The sequence below is a fragment of the Drosophila pseudoobscura genome, chromosome X (assembly GCF_009870125.1).
Source record: "Drosophila pseudoobscura strain MV-25-SWS-2005 chromosome X, UCI_Dpse_MV25, whole genome shotgun sequence".
Classification (NCBI taxonomy): domain Eukaryota; kingdom Metazoa; phylum Arthropoda; class Insecta; order Diptera; family Drosophilidae; genus Drosophila; species Drosophila pseudoobscura.
Genome location: NC_046683.1, coordinates 4,790,339 through 4,803,884, shown reverse-complemented (window position 1 = coordinate 4,803,884; position 13,546 = coordinate 4,790,339). Strand labels below are relative to the sequence as shown.

Sequence of the window (13,546 nt, the reverse complement as noted above, 5' to 3'; positions counted from 1 at the left end):
CAGCATCAGCATAAGCATCCGCATCAGCATCAGTATTGTATCTCTATCTGTGGCCGGCACATCTGTGTTTGGACAAAGGCGATCATCAAATTGCATATTGATTTGCTTTCCACAAATATCTTCAGATTGCTACAAGTCGATACGAGTGCGAGTGCGAGTACGAGTATATTTGATTCAATTCTGGTTTATTTGTATAACAATTTGTAGCATTCATTAGCTTATATAGTTGCCCCTATACATATGTATATATAATCGTTCTATATAAATACAAATTCAACACGACTTCAACTAGTTTTGTAACATTACTTTAGTTTAAGCAATCAATCAAATTAAAAATAAAAAAAAAAAATTTGTTTATATTTACTTTTGTGTACTTTGCTGATTCGGATTCTTCAGTTGATTACGAGTATATTGTATGTTTTATTGGTAAATTGTGGCAATGGACTTGCCCTTCCCATATTGGTATATATGCATACAGTGCGTTTCACTTCTATAACGGCATGATTTTAATGGAATTTGTTTCTCAGATTGGATTGTCAAATTCTATCACTCAAAGAATGATAAATATACTATCGAATACATATGGAAAAAGCTCGAAAGGATTTTCGGAATTGAGCTATGGTGTAATTCGATTATTTTCCAATAAATTGTAATCAATAATTGTCTGAATAAACCGACTTACAGTCTCATAGTCAGGAAACGCACTGTTCTGCTCTGCTCTTTCGGTATGTATGTATGTATGTATTGTATACGTATGTATATTACGTGTGATTTAAAAAATGATTTATGTAACAAGAGTTTTAAAGCTTCAGCTAGTCTAAGAAGTGTGCCAGGTTCTCGATTGGTTGGTCGGTTAAAGGGGAATCGACTGGAAAAGGATGCTCTGGGGAGCATAATTTAATAGAGGAAGAGGGATCGCAAGGACTTTGATTATTCTTTGATAATAACGCGATATAAATACATGTAATTATAAATGCTTGCAAAGTTATTGTCCTTTACCGTTCAAAAAACTCGATTCTAAATGGAAATCCGTACATTTGTGTGTGTCTATCTGGTTGTGTAAGACTATAGGTAGATCCCCTGACTGTACTGTTTCAACTAAAGTCAAAACTAATTGCAGAACTAATTGCAGAAAATGCAAATCACATAAGAAATCTTGCTCCCTTTAACGACTACAAATATCTAGCATAATAATACTCGTACATTTCGTTTGGTTATGGATTGCTATAATCGTAAATACATGCATTTGGTTTGTTTCTCTATGGAATTCATTTCGTATCATATCATCATATTATATCACAATGCTTAAGGGGTCTAACGCTTCTCGATTGAGTTTCAAATTCAACAACGATTGATTGCCAAGTGACGATCTATCTATAGAGTTGTACGAGTAATATATAGGTATGTGTGTATATAACAGGCTCACAGGTCGCTTGGCTAGCTCATACAGCCCACGGAGATAATCATACATATTTTGCTGTCATTGTTCGGTAACGTCACTCCTTGGCAATTCACTCTGTCTTCGGTTTAAGGGATTACAATGTCTGAGTATAGAGCCCCACAGTATTCATAAAATCACAGCTATACTCAGGCCTCTTCAATGCTTTCGATAAGGAAATTTGTGTGCTGTTTGTGTTTTCTCGTTCTCCCTACCACAAAATCAAATGGAGAGTGAGCGAGAAACAAAAACAGAAATTAAAATTAAACGATTCCTGCTTCGTTCAGTTCGATTTAAGCGAACGAAGCGAATACCGAATACCGAATTCTGTTCATGCAGGACTCCAATACATACTTATGTCAATGGATCATCAATGGAATACACAACCATCCAGATATATGTATAATTACTTCCCCGGCTGTATGCGACGATGAACGCAAATCTCAACAAGTGCGGGAACTCTCTGACTCTGACTCTAGTCTGGTATATCAAAATGCATACATATGTATAATAAATCTTACATTCGATAACAATTAGTGCGCGACAATGTTAATAGAACTAGTTAATAGGCTCGTTTGTCCTTTGGTGCGGGTTTAGGTTCTCGATTAGATTATCTCTATTAATACTTTGAGTATATTTGTTTCTAGTCCTATGCTAAGACCCTCCTAAGACTGGACTTGGGGATACACGTGTACATAGGTAGGGGAAAGCAGTAGAAAAGTAAGAAAGTTTCATAGCTAGGATTTAGTAAATGCAATTTAGAGGAGGGTTCCATCCATCCATCCATCCCAGACGGCACTCTGTCTCTCTCTTTCTGTTTGCATATCAAAGGGTTCACCAAACAACGGAGTAGGAGTAGGAGTGGGAGTGGGATTGGGAGAAGGGTTTTCCAACTAAATACGCTAAATTTAATGCCTCAGCGCACATCAGCGGTGGAGCGAGAAATCTATCCCATACGATCCCATACGATCCGATCCGATCAGAGGCACCGCACCGGCCTTAAACGATGCTGTTCCGCTTGGCGCTGGCCCGTTGCAGAGTGCTCTGCATGGCGGCGACCACAGCCTCGGCGCCGCCCGTGAAAATCGGCTGATTGACGGCCCGACGGAGGACATGCCACATGGCAACAGGTTTGCGCAGCGAGGAGAGCATCTGATGCCAGTGCCGCAGTCCCTTGCCTACCGCACAGCTGCCGGCAATGACATGGCCCAGCGGCAGAATACCGCCTTCGGTGGTCACGCCGAACACGGTGAGCCTCAATTGGGCCGTCGTCAGGCTCTGGGGTGGCACACTGAAGATCATTGACTCGTTAAAGATGGGACAGCGATCCTTGCGCTTCAGCGAGGTGCGCTTCTTCAGCACCTTCTTCTCGTTGTTCATCAGGTAAACCTGGGACCAGAAAGGGTTGCATTAAGGGATCACCAAGCTATGATCATCCATACCTTCACGAACACATTCTGCACGATGTCCGCGCTGGGCTGTTCCACATCCAGCTTTAGGTTGCGCGCCTTCACTACCACAATGGTCAGCCGCTCCGCCGTCGGCAGGTAGCTCAGCGAGAACATCAGCTCGCCCCAGCGGGCGTTGCACTTTCGCGAGTCCGACAGTGGTATCCAGGTGGTGATGGGCCGCGGCAGCTCCCCGATCTCCATCTCCGCCTCCCCAATCAGCGTGTGAGCGGGCCCGTTGTGGTACAGATGGAACCAGAGCGAGTGCCGCACCTGTTTCTTCTGCAGCCAGAAGTTGAAGCTCTCGTTGTAGCTGGGCGTCAGCGTCGAGTCGACCACCTGAATGGTTGTCAAAGCGGAAGTTGCAATGGGAGTAAGTGTCAGTGTACTCGAAAAATCAAGGAATAAAATAGTTTTGTGTGTAACACCCAGAAGGAAGCGTTTACGACCCCATAAAGTATATATATTCCTGATCAGCATCCATAGCCGAGTCAATATAACCATGTCTGTCTGCCCGTCTGTCCGTCTGGGTTGCATATAAGCTCATTTTTGTGATGATTCAAGTTACTTCAAGAGAAGGAAAAAGACTAGAACCAAAGAGCTTGCAGCTATCGTAAGGTGGCTCTAAACAGGTAGCTACATACATAAAATGTACTCACTTTGGTCTGCATGGCGCCAGGGTGATCGGGCACCAGATAGATCCGCACAAACGTATCCAACGACTCAACACTAAAGGGACAAATGAGTCCCTTGGCCTCCAGCACACTCACAGTCAGCTCCATGCCCACGCTGCTGATGCTGTTTCTGCAGGCAAAAAGGGAATGAGTTCCAGTTGGGAATTGGGGGGAATCTTGCCTACTTGTCATAGTGCAGGCCAATGCAAAGATAGCCAGTGATCTGGGTGTAGGGCTGATCCAGCTGGTCCAGGAAGAGGGTGGAGTCCGAGTTGACCGAGTCGCAGGAGATGGCCCGCTCCAGGTTGATGCCCTCCAGGGATCCCGATGCGGAGCTCGCGTCCAGCGACATCTGCGAGCTGTTGCGCCTGCCCAGGCCCAGGCTGAGTGTCGAGTCCTGTCGCATCAGAGAGCGGCCAAAGCTCCAAGTGCCATTTCCGTTCCCGTTGGCCTGGCTATGGCCATTGACGTGAGGCCCGTTCTTGCCAAGCTTGCGGAAGAGATAGTCCTCAGAGATGGTTTTCTGCAGCATGTGGGGGCCCTTGACGCGCTGCCCCAGACCCGTAAATGGATTCGTTGTGTTGTGGAACTTCAGCAGCCGACTCGAGAGGCTCTGCGACTCCACGAAGGGATTCCCATTGTGCTGGGGCTGCGTAATGGCTGGTGCAGCTGCAGCGGGAGTTGGGGTTGGGGTTGGACTAGTAGTAGGTGCTTGAGCTTCAGTTGGGCCTGGCTGCACGTGCTCAATAGACTCGCAGAGGAAGGGATTTGTGCTGGAGTTACGGCGCTTTAGCGCCGGCGTGCGCCTCTCTACCCCGACCTGCACCTGGGGCTCCACTTGCTTCGCCTGCGCCACCTCACCGCTCCGGTTGATGCCCTGCTGTAGGGACACCTGCCGCTTCGCAATTGGACGTGGAATGGCAGTGGCCGACAGGTTCACGGAGGCGGAGGTTGTGAGTCGGGGGGGCGGTGCTTCCAGAGGCTGTGGCAGCACAGTTCCGCCTGCCCCGCCGCTGGAGCGGAGGGGCGAGCGCAGACAGGAGCGGCGATCCGGCTCCGGGCAGGCTGTCTCCGCTGTCTCGACTGTGGGAGAAGCCAGCTCGTTGACTTGGCTAAAGGAGAACGTCACGGTCTTACTGCTGGGTCCGGCGCTACTCGGGGCCGGAGCCGGGCGCAGCGGTTGCGGCGGAATCCCAACATCGCCTTGGGGCAGGTTCCACAGCGGCGTAGTGGCCTCTAAAGTGGCGGAGGAGGCCCCAGACACGGCCCCGTTGCCCGTGCTGCCACCCCCGCCAGCAGCTGCCCCACCACCGTTCAGCAAGAGCAGATGCTGGGAGCGATTGTGGTCGTCCTTGTCGATGGTATCGAAGCGCTTGAAGCTGCCGCTGGTGCTCAGCAGGAACTCCGAGCCCGATTGGATCTGTGGTGAGCATTGGTCAATCGATAACAGTCGATTAGGCAATCAGGCGATCGGGCGACAACTTACACTGGCCATATAGCCATTGGCATGGAAGAGCTTGTGCTTGTGGTTGGAGAGGCCGATCTTCTCCTCCTTGCTGGACCGCATCCGCATCCAGCTGGCCGCCCGGTGCCCCAGGCAGTGGCAGGCGAACAGCAGGCCCATGATCAGCACCAGGAGGAGCAGGGCCAGGCTGGTGAAGGTCATTGTCAGGGACGGCACCCTATCCATGCTGAGTGGCTCTTCCTCTCTGCCGCTTGGCTGGATATCCTCTACCAGTCGGTGGTCATTTCCTGAAAAATGGGCAAATCGAAAGGTGGGGAAACTCGGAAATGAGTCAGTTTCATCACCATCAAAAAATAGAAACGAAAATAAAACCCAAATGTTTTCATTGGAAAATGATGTGTGGAATAGTAGGGGTTGGGTTGGGATGGGGTGGGGTGAAAACACTTTCATCTCGCATCGCTTTACCATCGATACAGACGATTTGCCTCATCAGCGAGGTGTGGGCGTGGGCGTGGGCGTGGGCAGGTGCCCGTGCTCTGGTTCTCAATCTCAAATATTGACAGTTTTCCGAATTGAATTTGTAACCGAAGACGCAGCATTGCCACATCAAAGCGAAGCGTCGAAAGAGGTGTCAAGAAGGGCTAGCGGGCGGTCGACAAACGCTGACAATGGATCACTGTCGCTTGGCAGCAGATTGCCTGCCGGCTCTCCCACGCCTAGCACTCTCTGCCCCACCTCTCGTTGCCAAGCACAGCAGAGGCACTCAACAGTTAAGGCAACGGGACTTAGGCGAGAGTGTTAGCGTGTGAGGAGGAAGAAGCAAACACTGACAATGCATTGCACTCTCTCCCCCACTCTTTTTCCTTGTTGGAGCTGGCGCTGTCAGGCACTCAACGGGATTTAAGCAACGGGGCTTAAGCGGGGATTATTTCTCCGGCCGAATGAAATTGCTTTTAGAGCTGCGAAGTGAATGGTTCATTAAAACGTTGTATTAAGCATAATCTATTTATGCAGGAAGGGGGTGCCCTGCCCCAAGAGATGGGACTCTCTTGTTCAGTTCATTGAGCTTTTGTTTAATTATTCACGGTAATAAATACGTGCATTATAGCCCATCGCCCGATCGAGTACGTACCCTATAATGCACAGTGTGCGGATTAAAGAGAGCGTCTCCTATGTTCCATCCCTGTATGGACTCCCCCCATTAACGCCAGCATAGACATTCCCCGCATACCCTCTTCTTTCATTGTGCGAATCCTGTCGTCTTTTGCATACTCCGTAAAGAGATTCCTTTCTGGGGCCCCCCCTAAATGCGCTGCGAATCCCGACCGCCAGCTCTATCTACCCCCGACTACCCTCTAATTAGGGGGTGTAATAATCGGTTAATCAGCCTTTTCCAATCTTCCGCTCACTCACACACATGCATGCTACTACTACTACTACTACCACTAATACTACTCTGACAGCTTAGCAGAACTTTTGCAGCAATTGAGGTACAGGGGGGTCAGGCAGGCAGCAGTGGCAGCAGCATCAGCACAGTGCCACTTTTCATTAACCTACTGCGAGGTCATTCCACTGGCTCTGTCTTTTGTTGCCGCTGCAGCACGTGTTACACACATGCATAAATGTACATACATATGTACAAATGTATGTGCTATCGCATAGGCCTGAAAAGTGTCACCACATAAGCCAATAAGCGAATATGCGGAAGAGGAAGAAGATGTGGATGTGGCTGTGTACTGCCGGATGGTGACCCCTTTTTCGCGGCTGCTCAAAAATGGGACACTGTGGAGAGCAGGCCGTTGGGGAGGCACAACAAAAGGCACCCAGCAGAAGTAAAAATAAAAATGAACTCTAGTCACGTCACAAGACAACTGTAATCGGTCTCTCTATCCTCCCCCTCCCTCTCCCGCTCACGCTCAGCGGACAGAAGCTTCCTTCAACGCTTCGCTCGTCATCTTTCTACCGCCTCTTCCCTCCGCCACTTTCGTTTGTAGTTTTTTGTGGCTCTCGCAATGGCGAATGATGAAAACAAAAGAGGAAGGAAATCAGAAAAGAAATGTTTTTTATGGTGAAATGAAGAGTGTAAAGCAAACGAAAGTCAAAGTAATCAAAAAGTGGCAGAGCCAGAGGTTTGGGCAGAGGTAAAGGCAGTGACAGCGACAGCGGCAGCGGCAGCGGCAGATGAAGAGGTGCCGTGCCGGCAGAGCGAAATCAGCGGCAGCGCAAGATTTGCTGGCAGAGACAGAGGCAGCGGCAGCGGCAGAGGCAACGGCAGCAACAGAGCAAGATAAACCACAAGAGGAGGGAGCGGAGCGTTTGGGGTCGGGTCGGGTCGGTCCAAAATCTAGAGCAAGTTGGCGGAATTGCAGACACATACGCACGGTCACCCACATTTGTACACACACACACACACACACACACACACACACACCCATTCCTGCTACTACTATGAACTGTGCCAACTGCCACAATTACAGTTCATTTTCGGCTTACTAATTTTCGAAGACAGCGAAAACCAGTAAAGATAACACCTCTTCCCAGAGTGCTCCCTGTCCGCAACAACAACAACAACAACGGCACCAGCAACAACAAAAGACAACAACAAAAGAGTACAGCAGCAGCAGCACATATCGCTTACCTTTTGCTTGGCTTCTCTTATACACAGGGACAGGGGCACGGTACGGCACGGGTAGCTGCCATTAACAGTTGTTCATCATTTCACACTTTTAACAATAACTGATTTCGCGGCTGCACCAATAACAGGAATCACACGAAAGGAGAGCACCAGCAGCAGCAGCAACGCGGAAGCAATACGCTGAACATTTTCGCTGAACCGTTTGTGCAAAAAGTCGCGGCCAACTGAGAGGCGAAACAGAGCAAAACAGGAAGGGACAGCAGTAACAACAAAACTTTGGTCTACTTTTTGGGTGACCCACAAGCTTTCTCTTTCTCACACCACTCACACTCGCACGCAACCGATAAGTCGCTATCGATAGGCAGGACGGACAGGGTTTGTGTCTTGTCCTGTCCCAAAATGAACTTAATTTCGACACAAATTGAGCTTTGGGACAAGAGATGACTATAAAACATTTAACCATACCATTTTATACCATGCCATAAGCCATTATGGCGGCCATTATGCCAAAGTTATACCATTTTGCCATTCCATTATGGCTGGTCAAATCCAAAAAAATTTCCATAAAACGCTAAGCCATACCATTATGGCAAGTCGCATCTATGAAAATGTACCTAAAAATACTATAAACCAGAGCTGAGCGAGCGAATAATACATACATGGAACCATAATACATAGCATGCTTTTTAGGGCGGGGGTTCTGGGAGTCTGACTTTACATGAGCTGAAATAGCTTTTAGAAGGCGGCTTGTTTTGGAAAGATTTTGTTTGAGTTCAAAAGGTTATGGAGGTTACGATGATTCTACACCTTATACAGGTGAAATTCCTGATAATCTTAGTTCAATTTTGTTATGCTGTGCCCGAGTCGTGTGTCGTGGCATGGAGCAATACTCTACCGAAGGGGTAGATTTAATGTGGACTGCAAGCTTCCACTTGCCGCTGAAAACAGGGGACTTGGTGCAGCTTTTAAGAGCTGAATAAGCACTGTCAAGCGTTTTGCAGAGATGCAACGACTGCGCATACGTAAAAGCTACATATGTATTAGACGAGAGGGTAGATACAAGCCGACTGTTATACACAACATAACAGGGGATTTGGCTGTGCTTTTAAGGTTAACATTGCTGTTCCGGGCCTTAGCATAGCTGTTACGAAGTTTAACAGCGCAGCGCAACTGCAGCGCAGCTGTTACATATATATTGGAGTGCATGGCTGTTAGGCGGCATCCAAGGTAAATCTTCACTTTTCAGCAGTGCCTATCAGATCTATACATGAGCTGGGTATCTCTTCGCCACTGCCCTGCAACTCGCTGCGTAGCTGTGATGCCATAGGCGTCGCTGTTAAAGTATTAGCCGGGTTTTAGAGGATATTCCTGTTTCTGCCGAACTGTTAAGGCTTCACGAGTGGTTGGGCTAGCAGTTATATAACGGAGTTAACAGTGCTGTTATAGTGTCAGAACAGCTCTTCCCCAAGATGTTAGACCCTTAGCAGAGCTGTTGACGCTGACACCCCGGCAGTGCTGTTGTTGGGGCCTTCCCCTGATCTGTTAAACACTTAGCATAGCTTCTAAGGCGTTGCCGCCACTGTTAAGACCTTGGAATGCCATTACGAGGCTGCATATCTGCTGCCTCGGCCCCGTCAAGGACTCTTACCACCAGCATAACGATGACAAGGCAACGCCTCACCTCCCTGCATCCTGGAGCGTGCAGCTTGCCCCCAGCATCTGGCTGCAGCCATGACAGCCACTGCCACAGCCACTGCCACAGCCACTGCCACAGCCACTGCCGTGTGCAGGTCATGTGGATCCCAAGTAGTAGCACAGTTTGACCTTACGCAATGTTGTTGTTGTTACGCTGCCTAATCCCGGAGCCGAGCAAGGCTGAGCCCTTGCTGGCAGCCTTAATGGGGTTAGATAAATACGAGAAGAATGGTGAGGGGATAAGGGGGGATATGGGGATAAGGGGGACATGGGCCTGGGATTAGGCACATTAAAACTTTGTGCAAGTTTTCCATCGGGCTCATTTCATTGGGCTCTGTGTGTGCAAAGTGAAATTGTTTGTGGCCCACTTCTGGGCCCCAAAAAGCATGCTTTATTAATTTGTTGCAAATGCTTTTCAGCGCAATATTTGAAGGGAAAATGCGATGCATTTTAATTTGGCAATTTGCGGTTTTCATTTGCACGACTGGTCGGTCGGGCAGGGAGGGGTTTTGGTTGGGGGATGGGGGCTGGGTGGAGACCTATTTCGGGGCAATTTTCAAATGAAAATTCTCTAATGAAAAGCGTTTCGTATTGATATCCTTTTGACGCGCCCGGCCAGTTGATTGTCGGCAAATCAAATTGATTATGGCCAACACTTTGGCTCCACTGGTCAGGGCCAGGTCCAAATCGAGGTGGCCAGCCAGCAGCGACCACAGCAGATAAAACAACAATAAAAAGGAATTAAAACAAGCAATGTACATGCCTTTGGGACAGAACAAAAAAAAGTTAGCATCGCATTGCGATGCACAAAAAAAAAATGCAATGCAATGCAATGAAATGAAATGAAATGAAATAAGGCTGGGAATTGTTTACGGTTTCTATGAAATGTGGCATATTGTGGGGCACGGTACGGTCACGTGGGGCAGGCTCGGTGCTGCAGCTGTTGGGGCTGTTGGGGCTGCTGGAACTAGCCCGGGGTTGAAGAGTCAAAGTCAAAGCAAATAAATTGTGCAAATTGTGGTAAATTGAAACTGACACAAGCACAACAATTTCCATATCGGTAGCTGTATCTGTATCTGTATCTTTATCTGTGTGCCGGCATTTGTGTGCCTAACAATATGTATAATAATGCTAAATGCCAAAATGATTTCAAATGCAATTCCAATTGAATTCGCCAACAAAACTTGCATCTACTTGCAACCCCTGGCCCCAGCATCCCCTCCACCTCCGCCCATGCTCTTGCTCTGTGCATTGATCAGGGCATTACGAAAAAGTTTTAGGCCATACAAATAATGGCAACCCTTCAGCCACTGCTGCCCCGTCCCCCACCGAGCCCCACCGAGCCCCACCAGCGACACAGCAGCCCCAAAACTCCTGCCATTCCAGGCAGAAGCCTATCAACCGGGCACGTCAATTCATGAGAAAATATTGCACAAATGCCGAGAGAAACGAAACGAGAGCTACATACAGCACAAACACAAACACACACACACACACACACACACACACAAACACAAAAACAAACACACACACACACACACACGTACACAAACACAGTCACTCAGTCACAATCACAGTCACAGTCAGAGAGAGAGAAAGCGAGGGAGCGTGAGCGAGAGAGGGAGCGGGAGAGGGAGAGGGAGAGACAGGCCAACTCGTTGGCCAACAAAGTTTCTTCCCTCAAATCGGGCAGTGCACCCTGGGAAATGTTGCCACTTTTTGTGGCAATTAATAACTTCCAAGCGAAACAATATTTTGTTTTTCGTTTTTGAAGGGGAACTCTTTTTTTTTTAAAGGCGAAAACGCATCTAAATTTTTTACTAAACTTTCCCTCCCAGTAACGAGGGACTTTTTCTTTGCACTTGCAAGCGCCCTGTCAAGAATAGGCATGGATTTTATTTAGATGCAAGTTTATTGCTGTTATTAAATCGCGGTAGTCTGGTTTTCACATCACGGCTTGATCTCTGCTGATTACGTCTGGTTACGTCTGGCTGCTGCGATTCTCGTTTTGCGACTTCTTTCTTCTGCTCTTATGTGCTCTCCTTCTGCTGTTGCTGTTGATCTGCTGTTACTCCACTGCCGATCTTCTGTTACTCTGCTGTTACTCCGCTCTTGATCTGCTGTTGCTGCTGTTACGCTGCTGTAACTGCTGTTAATCTTCTGTTACTCTGCTGCTCGTTACTGCTGCTTTTTACTGTTACTTACTGTTACTGCTTTTACTCTGCTGTTGATCTGCTGTTGATCTTCTGTTACTCTGCTGTTATTCTGCTCTTGATCTGCTGTTGATCTGCTGTTACTCTGCTGTTACTCTGCTGCTGATCTGCTGTTACTGCTGTTCCCCGTTGATAGCTTGTGCACTCTGGAACACTTCCGTGAAATTATCTTCTCAACTGCATGAATTTTATTCCGTCATTCGGAACCTTCTCTCAAAAGAATAACGCGCTAAGAACAGTGTTTTCTATAATATCACTTAAGTGTACAAGGATTTTGTGCACTGTTGCAGTCATTGGCAGCCAAGGATATTCGCCCATAATAATCTCCGGTTTGCAATTTAGCCATATCTATTGACAATTGTCTTGAGTGACACATCAAAAGGGTCCTTAATATCTGCGTAGATTTTGGGGTGACTAGAGGTACGCCGGATGTCGGTAGGGCCATTATTTCTGCTTCCACATCCGCCAATTCTTTAAAAACGATAGCAAAAGCGTTAAGATGCCCTCATCGGCCTCAGAACAACAACAACAACTGTTCAGTCTGTAAAAGAATTCAATATGGAGTCCTCTTTGAGTGTTAAATGGAGAAGATTTGAATATTCCCCAATATGCATTAAATCTTATGGTTGGAATAGGTTGCACTCATTGTATAGGCCTCCTCGAATACTCATTTTTGTCACAAAATGATACTCGTTAATCGATTAATAATTACACAAAATGTAAGGACAATTCCTACAGTTCAAAGTCAGAAATATATACTACATAACTCACTGATTTAAATCCATTGTAAAAAATCTCCTTGAATTGTTCAATTTATCTTTTCAACTTGCAAAAACACTCGCTAATCGCTATTAAACAGCTTTTTTTGACATCTGTTAACTTAACAGTGGTGCGCTCACTGGAGATTGATGATCGGCTAAATATATATTCTTTTAATGAGTTTGGAAGAATGGTTTGTGGCCACAAAAAGTTCTAAAATTTCCCATAGTGCATTGGCAGCAGCCCTGTTCCCAATTCCATTCTCTCTCTCTCTCTCTCTCTCTCTCGGTCTTGCTCTCTGTCTCTCTCCTCGCCCATCAATTGACAACCCAATTAACTTAGAATTACGGGATTTATATGGGGAAGCATTTCAACGCTTTGTGAACCGAAACTCTTTTCAAGTTGCTCCTCTGAATGGAAAGTAGTTCCCCTCCGAGTGCCAGTCGATCAGGCTTTGGCGCTTCTGGTGGCTCCATCAACAACACTCACAAAACTGATAGGTCCGGTCCATCCTTATCCCATAAAGTGCGACATAGGCTGCAATATATTTGGCGAGTGGGAGGAACACTCTATACACTCCCTCGACCCCCCAAAAGTTAATTTTCTTTTGTTTAAAATATTCTTTTATGGTCTATTATTTCGTGGTCCCAGCCAAATGCCAATCTTAATTATTTGCAATCTATAAATGTGGTGCTCTTAATTGACAGTGCTCTGAAGCTGTCTATCAATTAGCCCAGATTTGGGGTTTGAAAGGTCAAAGAACCTGCTCCAATTTTCGTGAACTTTCGAGGTCTGCGAGGGATTTGCTTTAAAAATAGGACAGGCCTCCAAACCGCAAACACTTTGGCTGTATCGGCGTGCCTGATCTTTTTTGTTGGCGCAGTGTACCACGTACCACGTACCAGTCGCAATCCTCTGGTTCGCAATCCCATTGTTTCCACCACAGATGGACAGAGCGAGAGGCGGGCCCCTACCGCCTGCCGCCTGCCGCATGCCGCCAGGCGAGGCCTTCACTCTAATGAGCATAATCTCGTCATCGTTGCCTCAAACTGACCCATTGATGCAGGGACTCTTTGTGGAGCATATACTTACATATAGCCACCATCCCCTCCACAAACACACACACACATAGTCATCTGTGGGGAATATTTGGGCGAGTGCATTCTGAAGCGCCAGATGACGTTGCCTCGACATCGGCGTATCCGTTGCCCAGCTGAAT

General features: G+C 47.3%; 1 protein-coding gene and 1 long non-coding RNA gene across 2 annotated transcripts; one reads left to right on the top strand and one right to left on the bottom strand.

Moving 5' to 3' along the window:
• The first annotated feature begins 157 nt into the window (after positions 1-157).
• Positions 158-700, top strand: LOC117184793 (uncharacterized). Its single transcript, XR_004470265.1, has 2 exons — positions 158-462; positions 528-700. It is a non-coding gene; the product is annotated as an uncharacterized lncRNA (long non-coding RNA).
• A 1,355-nt stretch (positions 701-2,055) lies between these two features.
• On the bottom strand, positions 2,056-7,935 carry Syt12 (Synaptotagmin 12). The gene is made up of 6 exons (XM_001355495.4): positions 7,664-7,935; positions 5,047-5,312; positions 3,746-4,980; positions 3,546-3,690; positions 2,881-3,225; positions 2,056-2,827 (listed from the first exon to the last, which is right to left on the bottom strand). The coding sequence occupies exons 2-6, from the start codon at positions 5,248-5,250 to the stop codon at positions 2,438-2,440; spliced, it is 2,319 nt and encodes a 772-aa protein (XP_001355531.4). The 5' UTR covers positions 5,251-5,312; positions 7,664-7,935; the 3' UTR covers positions 2,056-2,437.
• Positions 7,936-13,546: the final 5,611 nt, after the last annotated feature.

Bases quoted from the DNA above. Each gene is read 5' to 3' on its own strand.
- Syt12 (XM_001355495.4), bottom strand. From the start codon at position 5,250: ATGGATAGGGTGCCGTCCCTGACAATGACCTTCACCAGCCTGGCCCTG. The intron at 4,981-5,046 runs GTAAGTTGTCGC...TGCTCACCACAG, and splicing joins CCAATGGCTATATGGCCAGT to ATCCAATCGGGCTCGGAGTT. The intron at 3,691-3,745 runs GTAGGCAAGATT...TTTTGCCTGCAG, and splicing joins ATTGGCCTGCACTATGACAA to AAACAGCATCAGCAGCGTGG.